The sequence below is a fragment of the Halichoerus grypus genome, chromosome 3 (assembly GCF_964656455.1).
Source record: "Halichoerus grypus chromosome 3, mHalGry1.hap1.1, whole genome shotgun sequence".
Classification (NCBI taxonomy): domain Eukaryota; kingdom Metazoa; phylum Chordata; class Mammalia; order Carnivora; family Phocidae; genus Halichoerus; species Halichoerus grypus.
The window spans coordinates 103,760,597-103,784,897 of NC_135714.1; the positions used below are offsets into that span (position 1 = coordinate 103,760,597).

Below are 24,301 nucleotides of genomic sequence, written 5' to 3' on the forward strand. Positions count from 1 at the left end.
CAATCACTAAGTAATGATAGCAAGAGATGCCTCGAAGGGAAATGAAACATACCTGGTGATGCTTGAATATGTGTTTCCAGGTAGAGCCATTGCTCTTTCTTGGTTCTTCCCATACACATACCCTCTAAAACTCAGAATTAAGCTAATGGGCAAGATAGAAGTCAATTGTTGATATTTTCTTTAGCATTAAAGCATCAGAGGCAGAAATTAGAAGGTTATCACAGAATAGCAACCTGCATAGCCCCAAACTTTAAAAAAACTCACTACCCCATTGAATAAATTCACATTACTGAAAAACAACAAATGAAAATTTAAGACAGAAAGCAAACTGTATATACTTTAGAAAAATCTTTAATGTGTTGTTTTGAACAATTATATGAAACTTAAATATGTAATGTAATTATATTTTCTATTAATCCATTTCATTGTTAAATTCTTCATTCAGGGCTCAAAGGTTCTAGGATCATGAGTGATGCCAAAAATTCTAAGAAAATCTTACCAAGTCATGGCTGGTTATAAAATTTCTTTAGTTTCCATTTAAAAAAAAAAAATCTCTTTAGCACTTGGACAAGGGAAGGAATGCTATATAGTGATGGCCTTTTTATTTTTATTTGTATTGTGTTGGCAGTTCCGTTTAGTTGGTTTTAACATTTATTGAGCACCTACTATGTACCAGGCACTGTACTAGACGCTGGAGACACAAAGATGAATAAGACATGGTCCCTGTCCCCAAGGAGCTTACAGTCTCTTGGAGGCAAATAGGTAGTGCAAAGACACAGAGTTTATTCTAAAGTGGACAAAAATGTCAGTAATGTAATAATACTGGGCCTTTAAATACAATGGCATGTCATTGTTTATAATGTCAAGGCAGACAATTAAAATGAAGACCATTTTCATGTGATAAAACAGTAAAATCATTAAGACCTATGTTTTAAAGATTCACATGATAAAGGTAGTTAACACTAAAAATTTACACCATAGTTTTTCAAGTATTTCATACTTAGAAATATTATTGCCCACATTTGTGCTATAATCAAAGCCATTATTCCAGGTTACTGAATCATTCACATCTCAGCATGCTAGGATTCAGTTTCTCACTGAGTTTATGAATCAGAACAGCTAATTCCTCAGTTGCTTGGCTCTTGTCCTCCAAAAGTTCATAACGAAGGCTGGAGATATCTTGCTTGATTTCTTTTAATTCACCTATAGTATTTGTATTTAAAAAAAAAAGAAACATATCATTGGTAATTTGCTCTTTGGATTTAGAAAAGAACAAAGAGTGAAATTCATACAAATTCATATAATATGAATACATTTGCTTCATAAAGTCCAAGGTAGTTTTAGTATATGTGCTGCCGAAGCGAGCACAAGTCCAAGGTAGTTTTATCAAATTTTTTCCTGCAGGATATTTAAGAAGTATTAGTCTATTTTTTTTTTTTTTTTTTAGATTTTTAAAATTTATTTGTCAGAGAGATCGGGAGAGAACACAAGCAGGGGGAGCGGCAGGCAGAGGGAGAAGCAGACTCCCTGCTGAGCAAGGAGCCTGGATGCAGGACTCCATCCCAGGACTCTGGGATCATGACCTGATAGGAAGGCAGATGCTTAACTGACTGAGCCACCCAGGCATCCCAAGAAGTATTAGTCTTTAAAAATATATTGACCTTTGAAAAATCTATAAAAATAGTCCAGCTATGTTTTCAATAGCAAAATTCAGCTAAAGTATTGTTCTGTGGCTTAATCACCTCTTAACACAGGGTGATTTTTCGGCTAACTGATCTACAGCCAGAGTATCCCATTCTGTCTATAGGGAGTCCCTTTGGTTCCCTCAGACATAAGGGTTGAAACCTACATGGATCATCTCCCTTTGCTAAAATGGAAGAGACTCCTAGCAAGATGAAACTTTACTAAAGGTGATTCAATCTGTTTAACAGGCAAATACTGACATGGAACAAGTAAATTTTAAGTCAGGTTTGAAGTAAGGGAAGGGAAGAAAAAAAAGTAGGAGTGACTATTAAGGAAGGCAATGGCAATGAACTTGGGGCCAAGGAACATTTTGTAGGACACAGAAAACCAATGTATAAGGAAGTAACAAGCAATGGTGAAATTAAGTTTAATGTGATACCACTGGCAATGGGTATACACATAAGAGTCTCCAGAGGAGACTTGTCACTATTAAAACACAACTATTCCCATAATTCAGCTTGGCAGTATTTTGAGCATATGTAGTTTTCAATTAAGAACTGGATTCTCTTGCAAATGACTGCAATGTAGATAAGCCATTGACATTGAAAGGTGAACTCTGGGGCAGAAATTTATCTTGGGGCGCCTGGGTGACTCAGTTGGTTAAGTAACTGCCTTCAGCTCAGGTCATGATCCTGGAGTCCCTGGATCGAGTCCTGCATCGGGCTCCCTGCTCAGCAGGGAGTCTGCTTCTCCCTCTGACCCTCCCCCCTCTCATGTGCTGTCTCTCTCTCTCTCTCTCTCATTCTGTCTCAAATAAATAAATAAAATCTTAAAAAAAAAAAAATTATCTTGAATCTAAGAAATGATTCTTCAAATTATTGGTACTTTAACAAGCTTTCTGTAAAAGAATCACATGTAAAACATACCTTCCATGATATTACCTGGTACCTTTATGATGCTTTAAAGTATAATTTCTACATTCTTTCATATATATATATATCAGAAACTTTTGACGTTAAGGAACTCTATTCCTCAAAAATACACATAAAACATTTGCAGATTCCTTTTTTTAGGCAAAAAAAAAAAAAAAAGTGCTTCTTCCTTTCCCATCTGGCAATATGATCTAATTTGAAATCCTGAGGCTGGTCTGTGGTGAAATAAATGGATTCTCACACCATTGAATATCACGTTTGGACTACAAACCCACTAGATTCCCTTTCACCTCCCTAGTGCCATATCCTCCTTCCTTGTTTTTGAGTTATGGGGAGACTAGTCATTAAGTGTTATATGTCGTCTGCCAATATGGGAAACACAAACTACTCAACCTCTTGGACCTCAGTTTCTTCATTTATTAAATGAGGATGTTAAACTGTATGATAGTTTAGCTAGAACTTTGTTCAGAACTCCAAATTCTCATTAACTTATTTTCCTCTTTGGTGCAGGGACATGGAAGATGCTCCTTTGTTTCTGAGGCCGTCAGCAATCCAATTCCCCCAGATCACTTTGTTTTTCTTCTCCCAACTGCCATCCACCAGGGAGGTTACTGATCAGATTTCTGCTTTCTAAACTACAACCCTTCTCCATCCTGTCTCCCTGAGACAGTTTCTAGGGCATCATGATTGGATTTTTGCTGGTCCTCAATCACACATTCATAGACTTCTTTTCTACATAACGTACCAGTGGATTGATCCAGATTTTCAAGGGATTCTTTGCATAAATCAAGTAATGGCTTTGAAGCCCATCACCAGTTTTATTTAGTTTAGCCCTTTCTTATCAGCATAGATAGATCTAGTGGAATCTCATTGCTATTGGAAGCTAAGTTTCCATTTTTAAGGCAACTTACTTTTCCCAGGTTGATTTCTTTCCAACTCTGGGCCTGTTCTTTGGCCTAGCCTTTGGTGAAACATTTTTATAGTACAGACAGCTACCCTACCTAGGATATGCCTGGAAAAATAGGCACCTTTAAATAAGGAGCAAAGGAGAAAAGGGAAAGGGAAAAGAGAAGCAGCAGATGAGAAAAATGGGTTACAGATTTCTTTCTGTACAACAAAGGAAACATTTTTCTGAAGAAATGTAGGTTTTATTTGAGCCAACCAGCCAACTATTTTATTGGAAAATGTTAACATTGGAAAAATGTTAACATTCATGTGAACTCACTGCAACAGAATTGAAACTACTGACTACTTTATGTAATAGGAATTTAAAGGCTCCCAGAATGATGGCAGGTTTTACATTCTAAGAATCAGTTAGGGCATTCAAATAGAGATCAACTGTCTCTGATTGACATTTTTAATAACCCTTTCTTTTAAAAGATAGAGTTTTAGAAATGTAACCTAAGATTCTCCTATCAGTCTTGGAACTGTTACTTGAGATTGGATTTTTAAAGTATCTTTCAATATCAAGTTTTCCAAGGTCATTAAGTTAGTTGCAAAAGGATGCTTCTCAAGGTGGAGATGCTTACCTTCATTAACTTCATCATTTTCTTTGTCCACTTGTGCTTTCAGAACATATCGCTTTATAAGTCTTTTCATTATCTGCTGTTGATCAAAAAGAAATAATTATATCATCAATGATATACACAAGTAACATGGATCCTATTCTCCAAAGAGTCTTACATACCTGTAAAGCAAACGCAGCTTAGGAGAGAGAAATTTTATCTAACTAATTATAGAAGATTCACCCAGATTTCAGAATTCAACCATTTTTCACCTTCTATTGAGACTTACTGCATAATCTACAAACATTCTCCCCCACCCCTAGGAATGGAAGAAGCTATATAAAAAAAAGTTAAGTTGGAGAATTTAAATTCATGGTTTCTCTTTAAGATGTGCTGACATCGCATTATCATCTATAAACACTACCTTATCTTTCACTGTTAAAAAAATATGAATATATGCTCAACAGAGAAAAGTTGGAAAACATAGAAAAGAAATAAACGAAGATCATCAATTGTCCCACTATCCAAAGATAATCATAATTGTTATTTTGGTGTATGTCTCTTTAAATTCTGTATATGCACTAAATACTATATGTATATTTTATGTTTTCAAAATACCATATATTCTGTTATATTGTATGCTTTCTTCTCATAGCAATATATATTGTAAATATATTTCAATCTAAATAAATGCTCTTACAGGATAACTGTTTATCCATGAGGAAAAAATAAAATAAAATTGGAGCCCTACTTCATACCATACACACAAAAATTAATTCCACATGCATCTAAAATGTGGAAGACAAAGCTTTTAAATCCTTTAAAAGAAACCATAGGAGAATGTATTTATAAATTCAGTGTAGAGCTGGATGTTTTATAAACAAGATAAAAAAATTCCAATTATAAAAGAAAAGATTGATAAATTCAACATTATTACTCTTAAAACTTCATTAAAACTTCTGGTTATAGAGATACTATAAAGAAAATTTAAAAAGCAAGCCACAAACTGGAAGAAAATATTGGCAATACTTACAACTGATAAAGAATTTAATTTGTATCTAAAATATATGAAGAACTTTAATTCAAGAAGAAAAACTCAAATAACCCAATAGAAAAACAGGGCAAAGACAAACAGGCATTACACAAGAATGGAATCATGAATAGTCAGTAGGCATATAAAACAATCTCAAATTCGTTTCTCGGGGAAATATAAATTACAATTAAAAGGAGACACAATTTCCCATCTAAAAAGGGAAAAAATTAATAAATCTTATAATGCCAAATGTTGGAAAGAATATAAGTCAATGGGGACTTTTATGCTTTACTGGCATGAGTACAAACAGACCACTTTGAAAAGCGATTTGGCATTATCTTTTAAAGTCGAACCCTGGCATATCCTTTCACCCAGAAAGTCCACTTCTTGATACAGAGCCTGGAAAAACTTTACACATGTGGACCAAGAGACATAAACAACAATGTTTATAGCAATCTTGTCCAAAGTAGCAAACACAAATCTGGAAACAGTCTAAACAAATATCAACAGGAGGATAGAGAAACCATGGTATGTTACACAATGTAATCTCATTGTGTTCACTAATGAAATTAAATAATGAAATTAGTGAGCCATAGCCACACACAACAGGATGGATGAATCTTAGAAGCATAAATGTTGAATGAAAAATTCAGTTTGCAGACTTCACAAAGTATGAAACTATTCTTATAAAGTTCAGTAAGTAAATCTACATAATGCATTGTTAGGAATACTTTTATATGTAATAAGTCTATATTTGAAAAGGAAACCAAAGCAAGAGGATGAGAAACTCAAACTTCAGCTTAGCGATTACCTCTTAGGTGGAGGCAAGGGGTGGGCCAGGGAGGAGCACCTAAGTAGAGGCAATGGACAGATAATGTTACCATTCTTAGGCAAGTGGTGGTTCCCACAGGCGTACATGTAATTATAATCTATTATGTGTTACTCACATTCTTGTGCATATATCAAATATCACACTAAAAAAAAAGGAAAGGGGGAAAAAAAGGCCTGAGGTAAAATGAAGATATAGTAGGAATAGAAAATATATCTTAATTTTAAGAAAGTAGAAATCATGAAGCTAAGTGACCTATTAGATGCCAAGCTCAAGAAAAGGGAGAAATCTAGGAATATTCAAAATGTCTGTCTCAAAGAATAACAGATCAAGAGAGAAATTATGCAACTGGAAAGGAAAAACCCATTTTACCAATTGCAGTAAAATAGAAAACCTATTGAATTCTGTGGAATCTAGACTTCAGGGCAGACTCACAGCTGGGTGGATCTTGGCCTGGACTTGCTCATTTATTCACCAAATATTTATTGAGAGCCAACTCTGTGCCAGGTACTGTACTAAATGCTAGGGATGCAATAGTGAACACAGCTCCTACTCTAATAAAATGTCATTGGAACAATTCACTATGATGGGTGGACATGTCAGGGATCTAATTAACTTTAGGGGATAGCAAAGGTGATTCCTATAGAAAGAAAATACAAAGAAATAGATATCAGTTAAAAGCAACTTGAGGGGCACCTGGGTGGCTCAGTCGTTAAGCGTCTACCTTCAGCTCAGGTCATGATCCCAGGGTCCTGGGATCGAGCCCTGCCTAGGGCTCCCCCCTACTTGTGTTCCCTCCCTCGCTGTCTCTTTCTCTCAAATAAATAAATAAAATCTTAAAAAAAAAAAACAAAAAAAGCAACTTGAAAGGCCATAATACAAATCAGTGGGAAAGAAAAGACTATTCAACAAATAGTACTAAGACAAGAACTATCCTTTTGGGAAAATTAAAATTAGATCTCTACCTCATATCACATATAAAACAAATTTTTCAAGAGTCATATAGACAAAAGATCTAAATGTGAAAAGCAAAATTTTGAAAGGAATAGGGAAATACTTCTTGAAAAAGCTAAAGGAAAGGATAAGCTATAAGGAAAAGATTAGTAAATCTGACTGTATTAAGACATTTTAAAACTTTTATACAAGAAAGAATACCAATGAAATGTAACCTTATGTCAAATGGGATTTTTTCTGGTTGTCCTGACATTGTTGATAAATCCAAAACTGATGAGAAAGGATGCTAAGTTCTCCATGGTCCAAGACCAAGTTTTCACTAGCAGTTGGGGCCAGCCACCCTCCCTCAAGGCTTACTGAGAATCACCAGACCAGTACTTACCACCAACTTCCTCCTCACTCCACATAAGGAAAAGGACTGAGAGATGGGAGGGATCATGGGCCTTTGGGGTGGAGATGTTCTCTTTCGGGGTGGAAGGGAGGTGGTGTACCTCCATTCCCCAGAAGCCAAGGGAGGGGAAAAAGCCAAGGCAATCACTCATAAAGATTAGAGTTGCCTTGGGGCACCTGGGTGGCTCAGTCGGTTAAGCGTCTGCCTTCGGCTCAGGTCATGATCCCGGGGTCCTGGGATCGAGCCCCATGTCGGGCTCCCTGCTCATCCAGAAGCCTGCTTCTCCCTCTCCCACTCCCCCTGCTTATGTTCCTGCTCTTGCTATCTCTCTCTCTGTTGAATAAATAAATAAAATCTTTAAAAAAAAAAAAAAAAAAGATTAGAGTTGCCTAAACCAAAGTCTTGGCATCCTGCTCCCAATTAAATATCAATTCCAGCAAACTTGCCGACCTGCTCCTGGCAATTAAGTCAGGGAGAAAAAAAAACTCAGTTAAGAGTGGAACAGCCATTGGGTCAACCTGTACTCCCATTATTTGGCAAACAGATAAAATTTCCACTACATTGGGTGGAAGGCAGTAGTACATATCAGTGGGAAAGGGGAGTCTTCAATGAATGGGGCTGGGATGATGAGCTGTCCCTATGGAAAAGGTGAAAATTAGATGTGAACCTTAAATCAGAGCTAGGTCTCTGCTTCAGGAGCTGTGCAAAAGGGAAGGTAGCCCACATGGCCTTTCCAAACCCTCTCAACATGTCCTCCAACCCAGTTACAGAGGCAGCACATGGGTGCCTGCCACAGTGAAGACATTAGAACTTGGTCAACTTTAGAGCAGTAGCGACAAACAAGGAGGAAGCTGCACCTATAGTTCACTCAAGTGAAAAGATGCTTGCTCCTTGGCTTCTTCTTCCCACTCCACATAGCAGAGGATTAGCACCTCGATGAGTTAGCAGGGGGATGTATGTACAAAGCAGACCACTGCCTTTCTCCACTAGAGACATGGAAAGGTTTAGCTTGTACTAGGAGTAAGGAGCAGAGCTTTAGATTTGGAGATTCATGGTTCAAGATAAACTTAACTGTCTCTTTAATTACAAAAATGAGACTTTTTAATAACCAAGTCACTGGAAAGTTACGGAGTCTTGACAAGATGTGTAAAGGGATCCTCCATCCAGTGGAAAAGAAGAATCCAAAATAGGACAGTCAGCGGAAAAATACTAAAAACAAAGTCATTTTATACACTCATAAGCTGAGATTCCTTAATGAACCCATTACCCAAAGTTAAAAGACAAACCAAAAATTAAGAGAAGTGGTTTGCAAAATACATCAACAAAGAATCGGGATGAAGACTATTACAGAATCTTGAGAAGTCAAGAAGGACAAGACAAATAGCTGATTAGACTTAGGAAAAGGAATTTAAATTCACAAAAAAGGAAATCTGAATGATCAACATATAAAAAGATGTTCAATCCCACTAGTAATCAGAGAAGAGTAAATTAAAATAATGAATACATTTACACCTATGAGTTTAGCAAACATTTTTCCTTCTGAAAAAATTCAAATCTACAGAAGAGTTGAAAGTAAAATGAATTCACATATACTCTTCACCTAGATTCACCAATGTGAGAAAGCTGCTACACTGCTTTATCTCACTCTGTGTCTGTATTATTATTATATTGCTAAGGCATTTGAAAATAAATTTCAAACATCATGTCCCTTTATCCGTAATAACTTCTATATTTCCAAAGAACAAGAATATTCTCTTATATAACCAAGCCACAATGATCAAACCTTAGAAAAAGTAACATGAGTCAAGAACTGTGTAATACATAGTCCATATTCAGTCTCTTTTTTCTAACTGAGGAACAATATTGCTTTCAGATGTTATTTATCTTTACTCTTCCTTAATCTGGAATGGTTCCCTGGCCTTTGTCTTTCATGATACCAATATTTTTGAAGATGTACAGGGCAGGTGTTTTTTAGTAGGCAAAATTTTTAAAATCTGTTAATACCAAGTACTTCTGAGAACAGTGAGAAACTCTTGTACCACGTTGCTAGAAATATAAACTGATATAACTTCTCCCAGGTATGTCATCCAGAAAAACACAAATGTGCAAGAGGAGACATTTACTAAGATGCTCATTACAGCATTATTTATAATAGTCAAAGAAAGAAAATAAGCTAAATATTCATCAATAGAGGAATGAATAAACAAAAATGGTTTATTCATACAATGGAACATTATACTATAGCAGTGAGAATGAAAAACAAGATATACATGTATCAATATAGGTAATTCTCAAAAGCATAAAGATAAGTGGAAAAAGAGCAGAATATGTAGTATATTATTCATTTATGTATATTTTAAAAACACATAAAACTAGTACATAAAGATATGAATGTACTTATATGTGTAATAAATATATAAAAGCATGCATGGGAAGAACACACTTGAACTTCAAGATCATGAAGATCACTGGGGAAGGATGAAGGCTAATATGATAGGGTAGGGGCATTTAGTTGTATCAGAAAATCCTTACAAAAAAGGTCCAAAAAGAATATGGGAAAATGTTGACATTTATTCAATCAAGACGGTAATGACACAGATGTCTAACAGGGTATTTGTGGTACCCTTCTGGTTTGAAATAGTTTATAATTAAAACTTAAAATAAAATAAAAACTATTAAAATGTTCTTCTGAGTAGGTTTTTAATGCTGCCTAACAAATTGATGTGCCTCCCCAGCCTGTGCATTCCTTCCATCTCCAGCAGCAACAGCCCTTCAATTATAATAAATAGACAAACATTTTTCACTTTTACAAACAAAGCTGTAAAAACTTTAGCTAATACATAAACTGAGAGCAAGTCAGAGCTTATAAAAGGGTCTTGTTTAGAACCATTCAGAAATGTGTTACTTAGAAATCCTATCTACAAAAAATAAAACTGCTTAAAAATTAAAAGGAGGCAGAAGGAGTTTGGAGTAAAAAAAAAAAATCTCTGAATTTGAACAGGTCTTTATTTATTAGCTGAGTGAACCTAAGGTGCTTTAACTCTCTAAGCTTCCATTTCCCCATATAAAAAAATGGGGCAATAAAAACTCAGAGGTTGTACAGATTAAATCATCAAATGCATGTAAAAGCAGAATTTCTGCTTAGAAGAGGTTCATTCTTGCTAGTATTATTTATAAAGATAAAATTTGAAGGCTAAGATATTGCTACCCACATGCTCTAGTATGATACTCTCTAAAATATTTAACATTATCCAAAACTATGCTTAGAAAAAGCCTATGAAAAGTTATATTTACTGCCAGAAAGGAAGATGATTGGAAAATAAAATATTTTAAAAATTCAAATAGAGTACAGGTTCCCCAGAAACACCTGTACAGAGTCACTCAGATTAAATTCCCTCACTGAAGGGAAAATAGGTAGATACATTCATCTTTAACCTATAGGGAAAATTATGGTTACAGGCTTAAATTTTTTCCCTTCAAAATTGGGTGTTTTAGGTTTTCCATGTATCCCACAAAAATTCTCATTTTTAAAAAAAAATTTCATCTTAATATTTACAGCTTAAATATTTTTGATATCTACCACTGTACTAAATTTGAGCTTCTCTACAAGGCAAGAAGACACCTGATGTTGGATTGAAATCAGTTTCCCCACACATGACACTACCTGGCAATAGTCCACCCCTCAGTTCATGTTGGAAAGATAATTCATGTGAATTCCAAAATTATGTGCAACTCAGAGAAGGGGCAAAGGTTAGCCATTTCCATTCTGTTAGGTAGCTTGCGTGGTGAACCTGAGGCAGTATTGTGTAAGCAGTTAAAAAAGTGGGCTGCAAGGGCAAATTGCCTGTATTTGAGTTGTGACTTCATTATATACAAACTGTGGAACCTTGGCAACTTAATCTGTATAATGGAAATGTTATAATCTACATTGTAAAAGAGATAATATAGGTAAATTACACAGTAGGTGCTCAATTAACATAACTATTATGCTCTCATTATCAAGGATGCTTCTGTAAAGCAAATCTTCATTAACCAATCTTAATAGTGATGGTTATATGGGCAAGGATCATAAAACATATGTGACACACAAAATTACCATTATAAATATTATCTTTAAATTTTCAACTGATTCCTTAATCAAAGCCAGTACCAAAAACTAAATTGACCAATAACAGATTCATCATTTTCCCTTCTTGGTCAAGTTACTAACTAATGGAATAGAAAACTAATGGAATAGAAGTCTATAGACATTGGGGAGGGTATGTGCTATGGTGAGTGCTGTGAACTGTGTAAGACTGTTGAATCACAGACCTGTACCTCTGAAACAAATAATACATTATATGTTAAAAAAAAGAAGAAGAAGAAGAAGAATATAGCAAGAAGGGGAAAATGAAGGGGGGGAAATCAGAGGGGGAGACGAACCATGAGAGACTATGGACTCTGAGAAACAAACTGAGGGTTCTAGAGGGGAGGGGCGTGGGGGGATGGGTTAGCCTGGTGATGGGTATTAAAGAGGGCACTTTCTGCATGGAGCACTGGGTGTTATACGCAAACAATGAATAATGGAACGCTACATCAAAAACTAATGATGTAATGTATGCTGATTAACATAACATAATAAAAAAAAAAGAAGTCTATAGATTAATTTCCACAGTCCACACACCTCCAGGAACTATCCAAATTTCTTGATATGATCCTGTGAATCACTCTTTAGGTAGACATTGTGACTTTTGTAGAGTAGACTATGGATTTTCTCTATCCAGGGTATGGAAAGCCTAGAGTGTAGTTACCTTAAACATTATCTCTTGCAAACAAATCTGAGTTCCTTTCTCAACCCTCCATTAAGACTGGGAAAAGGAATGAAATGTGGGTGGTTGGATATATGGATATGCTCTTCATTCCCAAAAGGCATCAAAGCCTCTCTTCTCGCTTATTTTTCACTGATTCAAATTCAACTAACAATTGTGAAGCACTATATCTGGTACTTTTACATTCATTTTTTTCATTTAATCCTACAGAGAAGCCAAATTTGACTGTTATCAGTAGTTCCATGATATTGATATTAGCAACCTTTAAAGTCTGACTATAAGGTAAGACTGATGTAAACAAACATAAAGAACCCAGAAGTAAAGAGTAGAATTTTAGAGAGGGAAGGGACCTTGGAAGTCATGTGTTTTTCGTATTTTCATACCACTCACTTTGACCCATCACCATTGCCCAGCCTCTGAATAAACATCTGTGATTCAGAGCCTATTACTCTTTCCAGACAGCTGATTTAATCTATTTTTAGACAACTGAAGCAGTTTAAAAACAATTCTTTTGTATTGCACCAAATCTGCTTCATTGTACCTTCTAACCACTGGTCCAAGCTCTGTTCTTTAGAGAAACAGAGAAGAAAATTGCTTCTTCTACTTGATCGGTTTTCAAGTATTCCCCTCCTCTGGGTTTCCCTAGGTCCCCTTACTATAACATTTTATTTATGTTTCATCTATACCACATAGCCACACCACAGGGTTGTCTGAATGCTCATCCACCTTTTTCTTCCCTTCCTTTCCTTCCCACCTCAACCCCGCACTTCCACTCCAGGGAGAGATCATTGCAGGCATGGACTGTATCTTTATATCCTTATAACGAAGGATCATTCTTCATAGTGGGAGTCTTGAATGTGCCCTCAAGCTCACTGTAAATGAAGCTTAATGTGAATGTCTCATATTGCCTCCTTTAAAGAAAAACTGCCATGTGCTTTCCAGTAAAACTAAGCCACCTATGGTAGCCTTCATGGACTGGACCAGGGACCACCATGTGGGTCAAAGACAGCCTGACACTACCTGGGCCAAAGGTGTCCCCAAGCCAAAGAAGTTGGTTAAAGCAGTGCTGCTACAAGAGACACCAGACAGAATAGGACCCAAGAACCTACAGCCTTGCCTCTGTGGAGCCTTAGAGAAACTTCCCATTTCTTAAGGTCACCTTAGCATATCTATGTACCTTTAACTTGAACTAACACAGGTGTTCATGAGCAGAATTCAATCAAGGCTATCCCTTCAAGTCCTTATATTTTTCAGAAAAATTATCCCTAGTTCTGTTAAAAAAAAAAAAATCTTTACACACATAATAAAAATGATCTCAGGGGTGCCTGGGTGGCTCAGTTGGTTGAGCGACTGCCTTCGGGTCAGGTCATGATCCTGGAGTCCCTGGATCAAGTCCCGCATCGGGCTCCCTGCTCAGCGAGGAGCCTGCTTCTCCCTCTAACCCTCCCCCCTCTCATGCGCGCTCTCTCTCTCTCTCATTCTCGCTCTCTCAAATAAATAAATCTTTAAAAAAAAATGATCTCAGCATATTATTAATAATGTTAATATAAATAATACTGCCATTGAGCAAAGTATTTTTGAAACTCTTCCTCTGTTGTACTTTGAGGCGCATTTGAATCTCTCTGCTTTTGAAGTAACTGGCGAAGAAATACTCATTTAGATCTAAAACACATAGGGAGGTAAAACCAACTGGTGACAGCCATGTGTTTTTTTGAAGATGAATGTGACTATTTTTGAAAAAAAAAATGTAAAGTCTTATGGCATTGAGTCTGGTTGAAAAGTGAATAATTATCTGAGTTTAGTAATGAGACTAAAGCATTTTTTGTGTCTCATAAGCTAATTATAAAAGTAATTCTTTAGAGATATTCAAAAAATGTTCTGAGCTGTGGTAGCACCATTAGAATTAGGGTATCCCAAAAGGTTACCACTTTGAAGAAAGTAATCCCCATTTAGCAGATTAGGATCTAGGATTTCTTTAAGGTAAGTCATATATTTTAATCACACTACGTGAAACAAAAATCCATAACAACTAAACCAATTGTTACCACTTGCGGAGTTCATAATAAAAAGACTTTATCTAAATATAATCAAGGCATTTATATGAAGTTTGATTGACATGTGAAGTTTGATAGCTGATCAAAACTTTTTTTCTCAGAGTTTATAGAAGCATAACAATTTTCAGACCACAAGAAGTTTGAATTTGACAATAAACTTGGGAATTTCTCCCACTTCTAAATCATTCAAAAGCAACAAGGAGAATAAGAAACAGAAACACAAACTCCTTTGATGAAACTTAGAGGCATCCATACCCTTTTTTAGAAAGGTTATATGAAAAGATCAAGTGGGGGGTGAGGAAATGCCAAGGGCAGACATTCATGGCTGAGAACTTCCCTTGACTTTTTGATATAAAATCTTGAGAAGCTTAGAATAGAAGAGTAAAGGAGAAATTATCAAGGAAAGCCATATTTGCTAGAAGTAGTTAGTGAGGTTGAGAGGGAGTGTCTGACTAGTACTGTAGTGCTATTTTCTGATAGGGAAACATGAAGAAAAAGTGAACATATACAATTCTGTGCCTAAAGGAAAATTCTATTAGCTGAGAATGAGGATCTGGAATTCTCCAACACTCCAACCTCCTGAAAGCAGCTGGTTCAAGAACTCACTTCATTCAAAACTGAGTAATAATCAATAAGGAATCTACACAGTCTATATTAAGATAGTCTAAGAAAAAAAGGATAAAACAAATAGCAAATACAGAAAAATCACCAGAAAAATGTTAAAGAAAGGATGAAAATACATGATGCCATCATTTAGATACATTTAAAAATAAATGAGCCAATCCTGTCTTTAAAATAAGAGCACAAAGAGGGCAAGGAAAATAAGGTGAGCCAAGGAAGGAAAGGATATATAAACTTGAAGATCTCAAGAAGAGGAGGAAGAAAAAAATAAAATCATCACAGAAATGAAAGGTAAACTTGAAGTAGCACATATGCAGACCAAAAAAAAAAAAAAAAATACAGTATGAGAAAAAAGGAGCCAAAAAGGAGAAATGGATGAAAAATTCAAATGGATTAGAGTAAAAATGGTAGCTATAGAGACAGGCAAAGAAGATTCAGCAGGCATCTAACTGGTATCTTTAAAGAAGACAGCCCAAATAAAGGAACAGAAAAAATATTTCAAGATATAATTTAAGGAAATTATTCAGAAATAAATGAAGACTTGAATGTATGGATTTAAGAGTCATACTTTGTCCAGAAAAAATTCACGCAGATTCACCTACAGAATAAACAACAGCAAGTTATTGGATTTAAAAAACAAACAAAGAAAATTCGGGCATTCATTCAAAATCTCAGGTCAACAGTATAAGAAAAACAATCCAGCCTCAAACCTTTTCACATCAGCATTTCATTCTAGAAGCAGTGGAGTGATACTTACAAATACATTAAGAAAGTAAAGTCATATCTAAGAATTGTATAGCAAGTCAATATAAATATACAGAAAATAGTTTAGAATGTGAAATAACTGAGAGAACATAGTTCCCATGAGCTCTTTTTGAAGAAACTAAAGGAAGACAAACTTTAGCCTACAAAGAAAAATTATGGCAAAATATCAGTGGTGAGTTTTGACTCTGTGGAACTAAAATGAAAACAAATGTGGTTTATAATCCTGACCAGGTAGTGAAAGGGATCAGAACATGCCACCCCAATATTTACAGCACTTTGGCATGAGGATTACTTTGAGCTGAAGTCAATTAAGAAGCAGAAAACACAGAAAGAGCTCACTACCCTTGTCCTACCTGCCTAAAAGCAAGACATAAACTTCCCTTTATGAAGGTCTTCCCTCTCTCCTGTCCCATATCAGGAGGAATTAAAACAACCATCATCACTGGAGACAGAGAATTGGCACTGAGATGCATCTGCACAATTAAACCTTAATAAACTAACCCTAATCTTCCACTGGTTTTCTCATATATTACCCTCCCGCAATTTACTACTCCTGGGAACCCAAACCTCTTTTCCTTTGTCAATTGTCACTTCTCCCCAAATTTACTACTCTTTGATAAGATGGTATGTAAGCTCCAAATTCTAACTAACCCCTTGAGTTACTCATCACTGAGTTCTCCTGTGTGTATGCACTTTGCGTGTGTAAATAAACTGTGTTTTTTTTCTCCCATTAATCTGTCTTTTGTCAGTTTAATTCACAGGCCCTAGCTACAGAACCTAATGGATAGAGAAAAGGTTTTTTTTTTTTCTCCTCCCCCACAAGTTCTAATGATTTAACCAACAAAAGCTGAGAGAAGGGGGAAATGATGGAAGATAAACACATTGATTTTCTCATATTTTAGAGCTGGAGGATCAAAAGATAAAGTCGCAACTTATAAATCAAGTAACAGAGATAGAAGTGTGTGTAAAGACATAAAGATAAGCACCAAGACAAGTAATATAATCCATTTCAGGAGTGACTGCCAATTCTCTTCACGGGTTTTTTAGCTTGGCCAATAGCCACTAGGAATTATGACTTTATTTCCCAGCCTCCATTGCAGGTAAGTTGTGAAACTTTACAGAAGTTCCTTACAAGAAGGAGGCTTATCTTTCTTACCTATCACCTTCTAAATGTCTTTTGGAATGCATACATAAGAGCCAGAGCTCCAATAGCTTTCTTGGACCAGAGAGCACGTTAGACTGAAAGCCAGTCATGACAGAATTATATGATAGAAGGGCCTTGGTCCCTGACATTGGTAGGTACCATACCAGCCCTGGAATGACCACTTCTTGACTTCTTGAATAGGTGAGAGAAATAAATTTTTGTGTTTTTTTTAAACATAAATTTTATGCTTTTTTTAACTACTTAGTGGGTGGTATTTGGTGGTTTTGTGTGGTTTGCACCAAACTTAATCCTAATTAATATGAACAATAGGAGGACTACTTTATAATGATACTGAGTACACAAATGAAGATCTGAATAAATGGAAAGGTATATTATGTTCTTGAAAAGGAAGACAGAACATTATAAAGAAGTCAATTTTACTTACGTTAATACAACCACAATAAAAATATCAACAAAATATTTTGCAAACTACACAAGCTGACTCTAAAGCTCAAATAGAAATATAAACAAGAAAGAATAACCAGAATATTATGTAAAATAAGTCTTAAAGTAAGGACATGTGTATATGTGGGTCTGTGTCCATATATTTTGTTTGACTTTTGTTCTAAACTATAATAATTAATGTGGTTCTATTGCATATGGAAAGCCTAAAAATAAATCTAAGGAGATAAAGAAATTTAGTAAGTGATAAAGGTGATATTTCAAATCAATAAAAAGATAATTATTCAACATATCCAGCTATATAATCATCTGGAAAAAAATAAATTTGGATCCCCACCCCACACTTTGCATCAAAATATATTCTACATGGGTCAAAGATTTTCATATAAAACGTGAAACCAAGAAAACGTGTGTAAAAAATTTCTTAAGTATTCTTATGTGGGGGAAGACCTTTCTAAACAGGATACAAAATCTAAAACCATAAAAATTTTGTGGAGTTTATACAAAAATCAGAAAGTTGGGGGAAAATTATTAAAAAGACACACAACAAACAGAAAAAAAATTTTCAACTCATATCACAAAGGGCTGTGTTCTTAAAAGAATTCTTAATTTATAACAAAAAGCCCATCAAGAAAAGTAAATACATAGGATCTCAAACATATGGAACACTAAATAAAAGATGGTCAAGTTCATTTATTACAAATAATGTAAAATAAAACTACACTGTGATACCATATTCACCCATCTATTTGGCAAAGATAAGTTTTGGTAACACACTGTTGGTACATTAAGGAGGAAATGGGCTCTCTCATACATTTATTGTAAGAATATAAACTGGCACAAGCTCAATCAAAATCAGGTTGGTAATAACTAAAAAATTAAAATGCCTAGATACCAGACAATTTCATAGATTTGCACATTTCAAATGCCATATATACAAGGTTACTTACTGCTGTGTTGCTTGTAATAGCTAAATATTGGCCATATCCTCTATTTCCACTGATAGAACACTGACATATTAAATATAACCATATAATGGGATATAATGTAACCATTAAAAAGGCTTTGACAATCAAGTGTGCCAAGCAATTTTGCAGAATTTGCTGCTTCCAAGAAAACTATACAAAACTGTACCCATTATTTGACATCACCATCCATTATAAATTCCTGGATCCTCATTCTTGTGGTCTTGGACACATCAGAAGTCTACAGTCAAAATGATCAACCAGATGGAAAGTAAAAAGCTACAACTTCTTCTGAGTTGGAATTTAGCGTTCAAACATCACATCTAATATCAAAATGCAAAAGATACTCTAAAGTAGTACTGATGAAACAATATAGCCTAAGAATCCATTGGAAAAATGGATTACCTAGAGAAATGTATCAGATTTCCATACTATGAAAGCATTATTTTCCTAATATTTCATATCTTTCACTGCTTTTCCAGCTCAAGGTATTTGAAGGTGTTCTTTGGAAACTCTGGCAACACTTGCCTTTTAATATCACAAAGAACTCTTTTTCCTCAACTAAAAAAAGGAGGACTTGGACTCTGATTTCTAAAGTCCTGTCCAACTACCATACTATTTTTCTCTCTCTACTGTTTTATCCTTGTAATATATCAGAACACAATTCTACTCACTACACACACACACACACACACACGTACACACACACACACACACACAGGTAATTACATACAGATAAAGAGATACATCTACTGAATGCTTACCTGATAACGTGTTGGCTGGTTGAGAATGCTGTTAAAACTGTGTGATTCAAAAACTCTTGAGTTAGACTGAGTGAAGAGGTTTAACTAGGAAAAAATACAATTAACCTAGTAAATTAGAATACATTCATTGGGAAACCAAAAATATAATCTACTATATTCTCCTTGATAACATTTCCAAGGAACATTTTGTGGAAGTTGAATTTCATAAGTGATTTAATATATTTCCAACAGTAAAAATTAACGTGAGCAACATGCTCACACTTGTCAAGATGTTCACAAGGTGAATTGCAATAGAACTGAAAACCTATTTTAAAATCTGGCTCATACTAAACATAATTGTCCCTGGGGACTTGGATGTTTTATCAAAATGTATTCATGCCATCTAGAAGGCAAAGATGCCTAGAAGCAACTCTCTGCTCCTGAGCCTATATTCGTCTCCGACACTTGAACAAAAACACAGTACAAGTTCGAATGGGTCATTCGATAATTTATAACCCTAAAATATGAGCCAGAATGACGTGTCTTCCTAGGTATCATGGCCTTATACTGATTCAGATTCACAACTTTGAATAGAATAAGCTTGAAGAATTTTGGTTTTCTTTTCTCTTCTCGCTCTCTTTTTAGGGTTTAACTTCAGAGTGGGGAGAAAGAGAAAGTAAGAAGAGCACACTGTTACTGGCTACTCTTTATGCATGTGAGCAGGGACCGCCTCTTACTCCTGCGCAAGCTGCTACCGATTAGGTATGATTCGAAGGCAGGGCCCCCAGGCCAAAATGTATATTCACCCACCACCTGACTTCCCAGCGTCATAACTCGGGAATGGCTGGGATGCTAAGAGGAAGGAGGTGGCACAATCATGCCAAGAGAAAACCTTGGCTAATAAAATTAATTCTCCTCTTTGCCACTGGAGGTCAGTATCTGACTGTTGCCTGAGGTTAGTTTTACTACTGGTTAGTGCAAAAGATTTCTTGAGGCGACTTCCTCTCTTCTAAAAAAGAAAAACAGAGACATATAATTTCTCCAAATTTTTACTCAAGTCAGTACACAGAGAGTATCTATTAATATTCATAGTATTAATAATATTGAAGAGATTTAAACATCTCCATGCACAATTTAAAAAATAAAATCGAAGTGATGGTTTTAAATCGGATCTGGGGAGACTGGGAAGCCAAGGCCCATGGCCTCTTGAGAGATCAGTGCTCAACTTTTTTTCTACTTCCAGCAACTTCTCTGAAAAAAAAGCTATTCTTTCCGCCAACGGTGCAATCCAGGCAGGAGAGGACACCCTAAATGAAGCACATCTGATCCCTTCACATTCCTTTGCGCCAGTTGCATTTCCTTTACAGAGGCCCAGGCAGCCACAAGCCACTGGAATGTGCTCTCTCTCGACCTGACTTACTTACACTCTCAGGAGTGAAGTCACGGAAATCAGTTTTCTACAGAAAGAGAACTTTAAGTTGTGAAGAGCAAGAGCTGTGGGTTCCCACACTTGAGAGACTTCTGGTTTTAAATAATAAAGACTCAGTTAATAAATCCCCAGAGAAACAAAGTGCCTTCAAAACAAAGTCAATTTCAGTTGTGGCAGGAATTGCCCAGGATGGCAATTAAAGCCTGGTCCCTTTAAGAGATCAGCCGCCCTGCAAGGTGCTGAGTATAAGGCAGTCCTGTGCAGTAGAAAGAGCTAGACATCTGATGCTGGAAAACTTGGATTCCACACCTACCCCACAACTGGCTAGCTCCCTGACCTGTGTAAGTGCGCTACTTTAATGGCTTCGGTGGTCTTATTTATAAAATGGGAATAATAATAATACCTACCTCACAGTGTTGCATGAGGTTCAAATGTACAGCAAAGCACTTTGTAAACTGTGAATGAGGAAGGGCACTGATATTTGTTGAGGCTGGAACTGTACATCTCATATCATCCTCACATTAACCCTACAAAATTTCCTCTCTTTCAGAGGAGACAACTAAGGCTCAGAGCGATGAAATGACTTATCCACGCTACTTGCTAGGAAGCCAGAAGTGCCAAAATTCAAATCTGGGTCTAACGCAGAGCTCTCTTCCTTATCTTGTACTGCTTCTCACTGTGTACATATGAGCTACTATTTGAAATCATGGGATGAGATAGCCCAATCAGTGCCTCAAGAGCCCACATCCAGGTAAAATTTTAAAAGGTTTAAAAGGCTTAAAGAATAAGATGCCGGGGTATTACAAATCTTAGAAATGCACATCTATTTTTTAAGGTGAGAAATTAAATTGCAGTAATCCAGTCTTTTTTCCCTAGCTTCAACTGAGAACAAGTACCTACCTCTGCTCAACAGGCCTGTACTTTATGGAGGTAACACTGCCACCTGGTGGGCTCCCAGGGTATTACAACTACAGGCCATTTTCACAACTTAGGCAAAAATGCTATTTTAACTCCACACATTTGCTACTCTATGTCTTGCTCCCTGTTATCTGAGGTCCTGCTCATATCCTTCTGCCTCCTCTACCAATTCTATCTCTGAAAATTAAGTTCATTATTATAAAGTACTATCATAAAACTCATCTTTGTTAAAATCAGAGTATGACTCAAACTAAAACCCAAGTATGACTTAAATGGGACAACTCTGGGACAAACCATTCTTGATTACATACAAAAATGGTACTTATGATTAATATTTGAGGATGCTCTTAGGTCTGTGTCAATTTTATGATAGTAAAGAAAAAAAAGATTACTTAGCCCAATCAAGAGTTTCTACAAATAAGAAGAATATGGTGGCGGTAAACCATACATATAGCCAAGAGAAAAATGTGAGGTTAAAACTATTTAACGACAGAATAACAGTTGAGAAGCATGGAACACACACACACAAAAAAAACCAGAGTATTTTCTCACAATAACATTTCTGTTTACTTTTAACAAGTTAAAAAGATGTTTTTGTTTTTAATCTGGTACTTTGCATGAAATTCTGACCAGAAGCAAGGTACAGACCAAGCGACTTCTTGAAACATTGTGAAGATACTAAGTATTAGTCTGTGAAAGACTATGGAATGGACAGTAACTTTCAACATCTTCTAAGTTCACACAAAAATTACTGAACAAACATCAAAGACAAGGAGAAAGACAGAACATTCATCTTCAGGTCTTGGTGAATTTTGGATACCTACCCTGGACTTGGAGTTACCCATTCCCATTTCTATATCCTTCTGTAGCCGGCTTCTCCTGCATTTAGAGAAGTTAATGATTCGCATGATGAAATAAACAAATGACTTCGGACTAGGAACTAGACTGAAGGGTGGAGGTAATGTTTTTCCATCATCAAAATAAGATAACCAAAGTTTTGAACGGGCAAACTTCCATTCTACATCACTGTCATCCTGTGTCACAAAAACAGAAAAGAAATAATGACTTATTTTGAGTAAAGGACAGGCGGGGCTAGGTAGGGAGACATAGGTGTGTGTGGTGGCGGGGCGCTACGGGATTAGGCTCACAGAAATCCCAAAAATGCAGAGGTGTAAGGACACCAGAGAGAAGGGAACAAACCAGACCACCCTGCCCCAGGTGTCAGAGGTGGAATCTTGTTGCAACAGCTACCTGTGATGAATAAAGAATTACTGGACCCTAAAAAGGAAGCAAGCCATTAAAGGTGTTGTCACTAATCCTTACTCAGTGGTGCTATCAGTAGAGATGTTAAAAGGATTTAAGTTCCCTGGTTAGCCTTCAATAAAAGACCAACCCTAAAAGCCCTCAGTGGCAACCCTGTCAGGACCCCCCTCACTCCTGAGAGCTTTTTCTGTAGCCTTGCTTAATAAAACTCTATCGCTTTTTTCACTCTCCTTCGTCCACGAGACTCATTCTTTGACTCCGTGAGACAAGAACCTCACTCCCCTACTTAGATTTTAAAAAACCAAATATTCCAGTAGGATCATACAATGAACCTAAATTATCCTTTTGAAATAGATAAGTGACTTGCATACATTTATCTGCATATAACCTCTATTGGCCTACATATATTCTTAGTACCGCTAAGAATGTTTTTATTTTTCTCTTCCATATGCCTCTGTCTCTACCCACTGAAATTTAACCAGAATGTCCTGTTCCCCAGCCAAAAACAAAGCAAAAATGCCAGAAAAATTCAAGGTCAAGGAAGGATGAAAAGATAATTCCACATATTCGACCATACTTCCCCACTCCTTACCTGCCCTCCCTCCTCATCTAGACCCACCCAAGGCAGGCTGTAGATAGACTATAACATACTTCAGAGCAAAAGAAAAAAGACAGCACTCAGTTGAATTGAACTTCGGAGGTTATGTGTCTGCCATCTGTCCTCAAATGTCACATGAGGCCCTCAGTGGCCTATTCGTGTCTTATATGTCCTTTTGATGAAGGATAGCTGGAAGGCAGGCAGGCAGGGACAAGGGGCCCCCACCCTAAGAGGAAACCATGCTTAAAAAGATTTTACACCACCCTGGAAGGAGCCCTCCACCCTTTCCCATGTGATCAGTGACGAAAACCTGATTTGATGACAGGCACGGGGAGGGTTAATCAGATTAAAACAGCCTGTCAACAAGCCCATAAAAACCCCTAGACTTAGAAACTCTGGTGGGAACCCTCTTGGATCCCCTCCCTCCTTGGGAGCTTCATACTACCACTTTGCTATCACTCAATAAACTTTTGCTTTGTTTCCCACCACTCTGTCTGGTCCCACCACTCTGTCTGGTCTACCTCTTCATTCTTTCAAGCAGTGTGACCAAGAACCGTGGGCACCAACGAAGGAGAAAAAATCCTGCAACACTTTTATTCTCAGTCCTGGCCCATGGTGATGGAGAGAAGAAATGAAGAGGAGGGGGGTCCAAAGGTGGGAGAAGTTGGCTTGCTTATCTCACACTGCCCAGAACTGCTATTACCACACTCAAACAGGTATTCAGGATCCCACAGTTTTCATTTCTGGGGGACCTAACTTCTGCTTTGAGAAACCTTTTTATGTGTTTCTAAAACACACACAGACTCAGTGCATTTAACAAACAGCAAAGCACTAAAGAGATACTGAACACTAACCTGGAGGACAAGGGAAAGCACACATATGATTATGAAGGAAGGTACCAAACCAAGCCCAATCCAAAACAAGAAATAGGATAACTTCAACAATACTAAAAATTCTGACTGGATATGGAACATCACCAGTGTTTGCCAGACATCTAGTGATTCCTCTACTGGGATTTTTCCGATGGTTGGCCGGCTAACTTAGGAGAGAATAATTTCCCTATAGCCAATACTTCTGGCCCCCCAAATTTCAAAACTTGAAATGTACTCTGAGAGAAGGCAGAGTGATGGTAAATTCAGGGGGACCCCTGCTGTGCTCCTAGAAGACACTGGAGGCTGGGGGCCTATCTACCCAGGAAGAAAAT

At 36.6% G+C, this 24,301-nt stretch overlaps 1 protein-coding gene across 1 annotated transcript in view; it reads right to left on the reverse strand.

Annotated features, from left to right (window-relative positions):
• Positions 1 to 577: 577 nt before the first annotated feature.
• The window catches only part of TRPC3 (transient receptor potential cation channel subfamily C member 3), a 71,627-nt gene continuing 47,903 nt past the window's right edge, over positions 578 to 24,301 (reverse strand). The window contains exons 9-12 of the mRNA XM_078069195.1: positions 22,061 to 22,270; positions 18,911 to 18,994; positions 4,145 to 4,220; positions 578 to 1,203 (exon numbers count right to left, since the gene is read on the reverse strand). Of these exons, the coding sequence (XP_077925321.1) occupies positions 1,061 to 1,203; positions 4,145 to 4,220; positions 18,911 to 18,994; positions 22,061 to 22,270 (513 nt within the window). The 3' untranslated portion in view covers positions 578 to 1,060. The remainder of the gene's footprint in view (positions 1,204 to 4,144; positions 4,221 to 18,910; positions 18,995 to 22,060; positions 22,271 to 24,301) is intronic.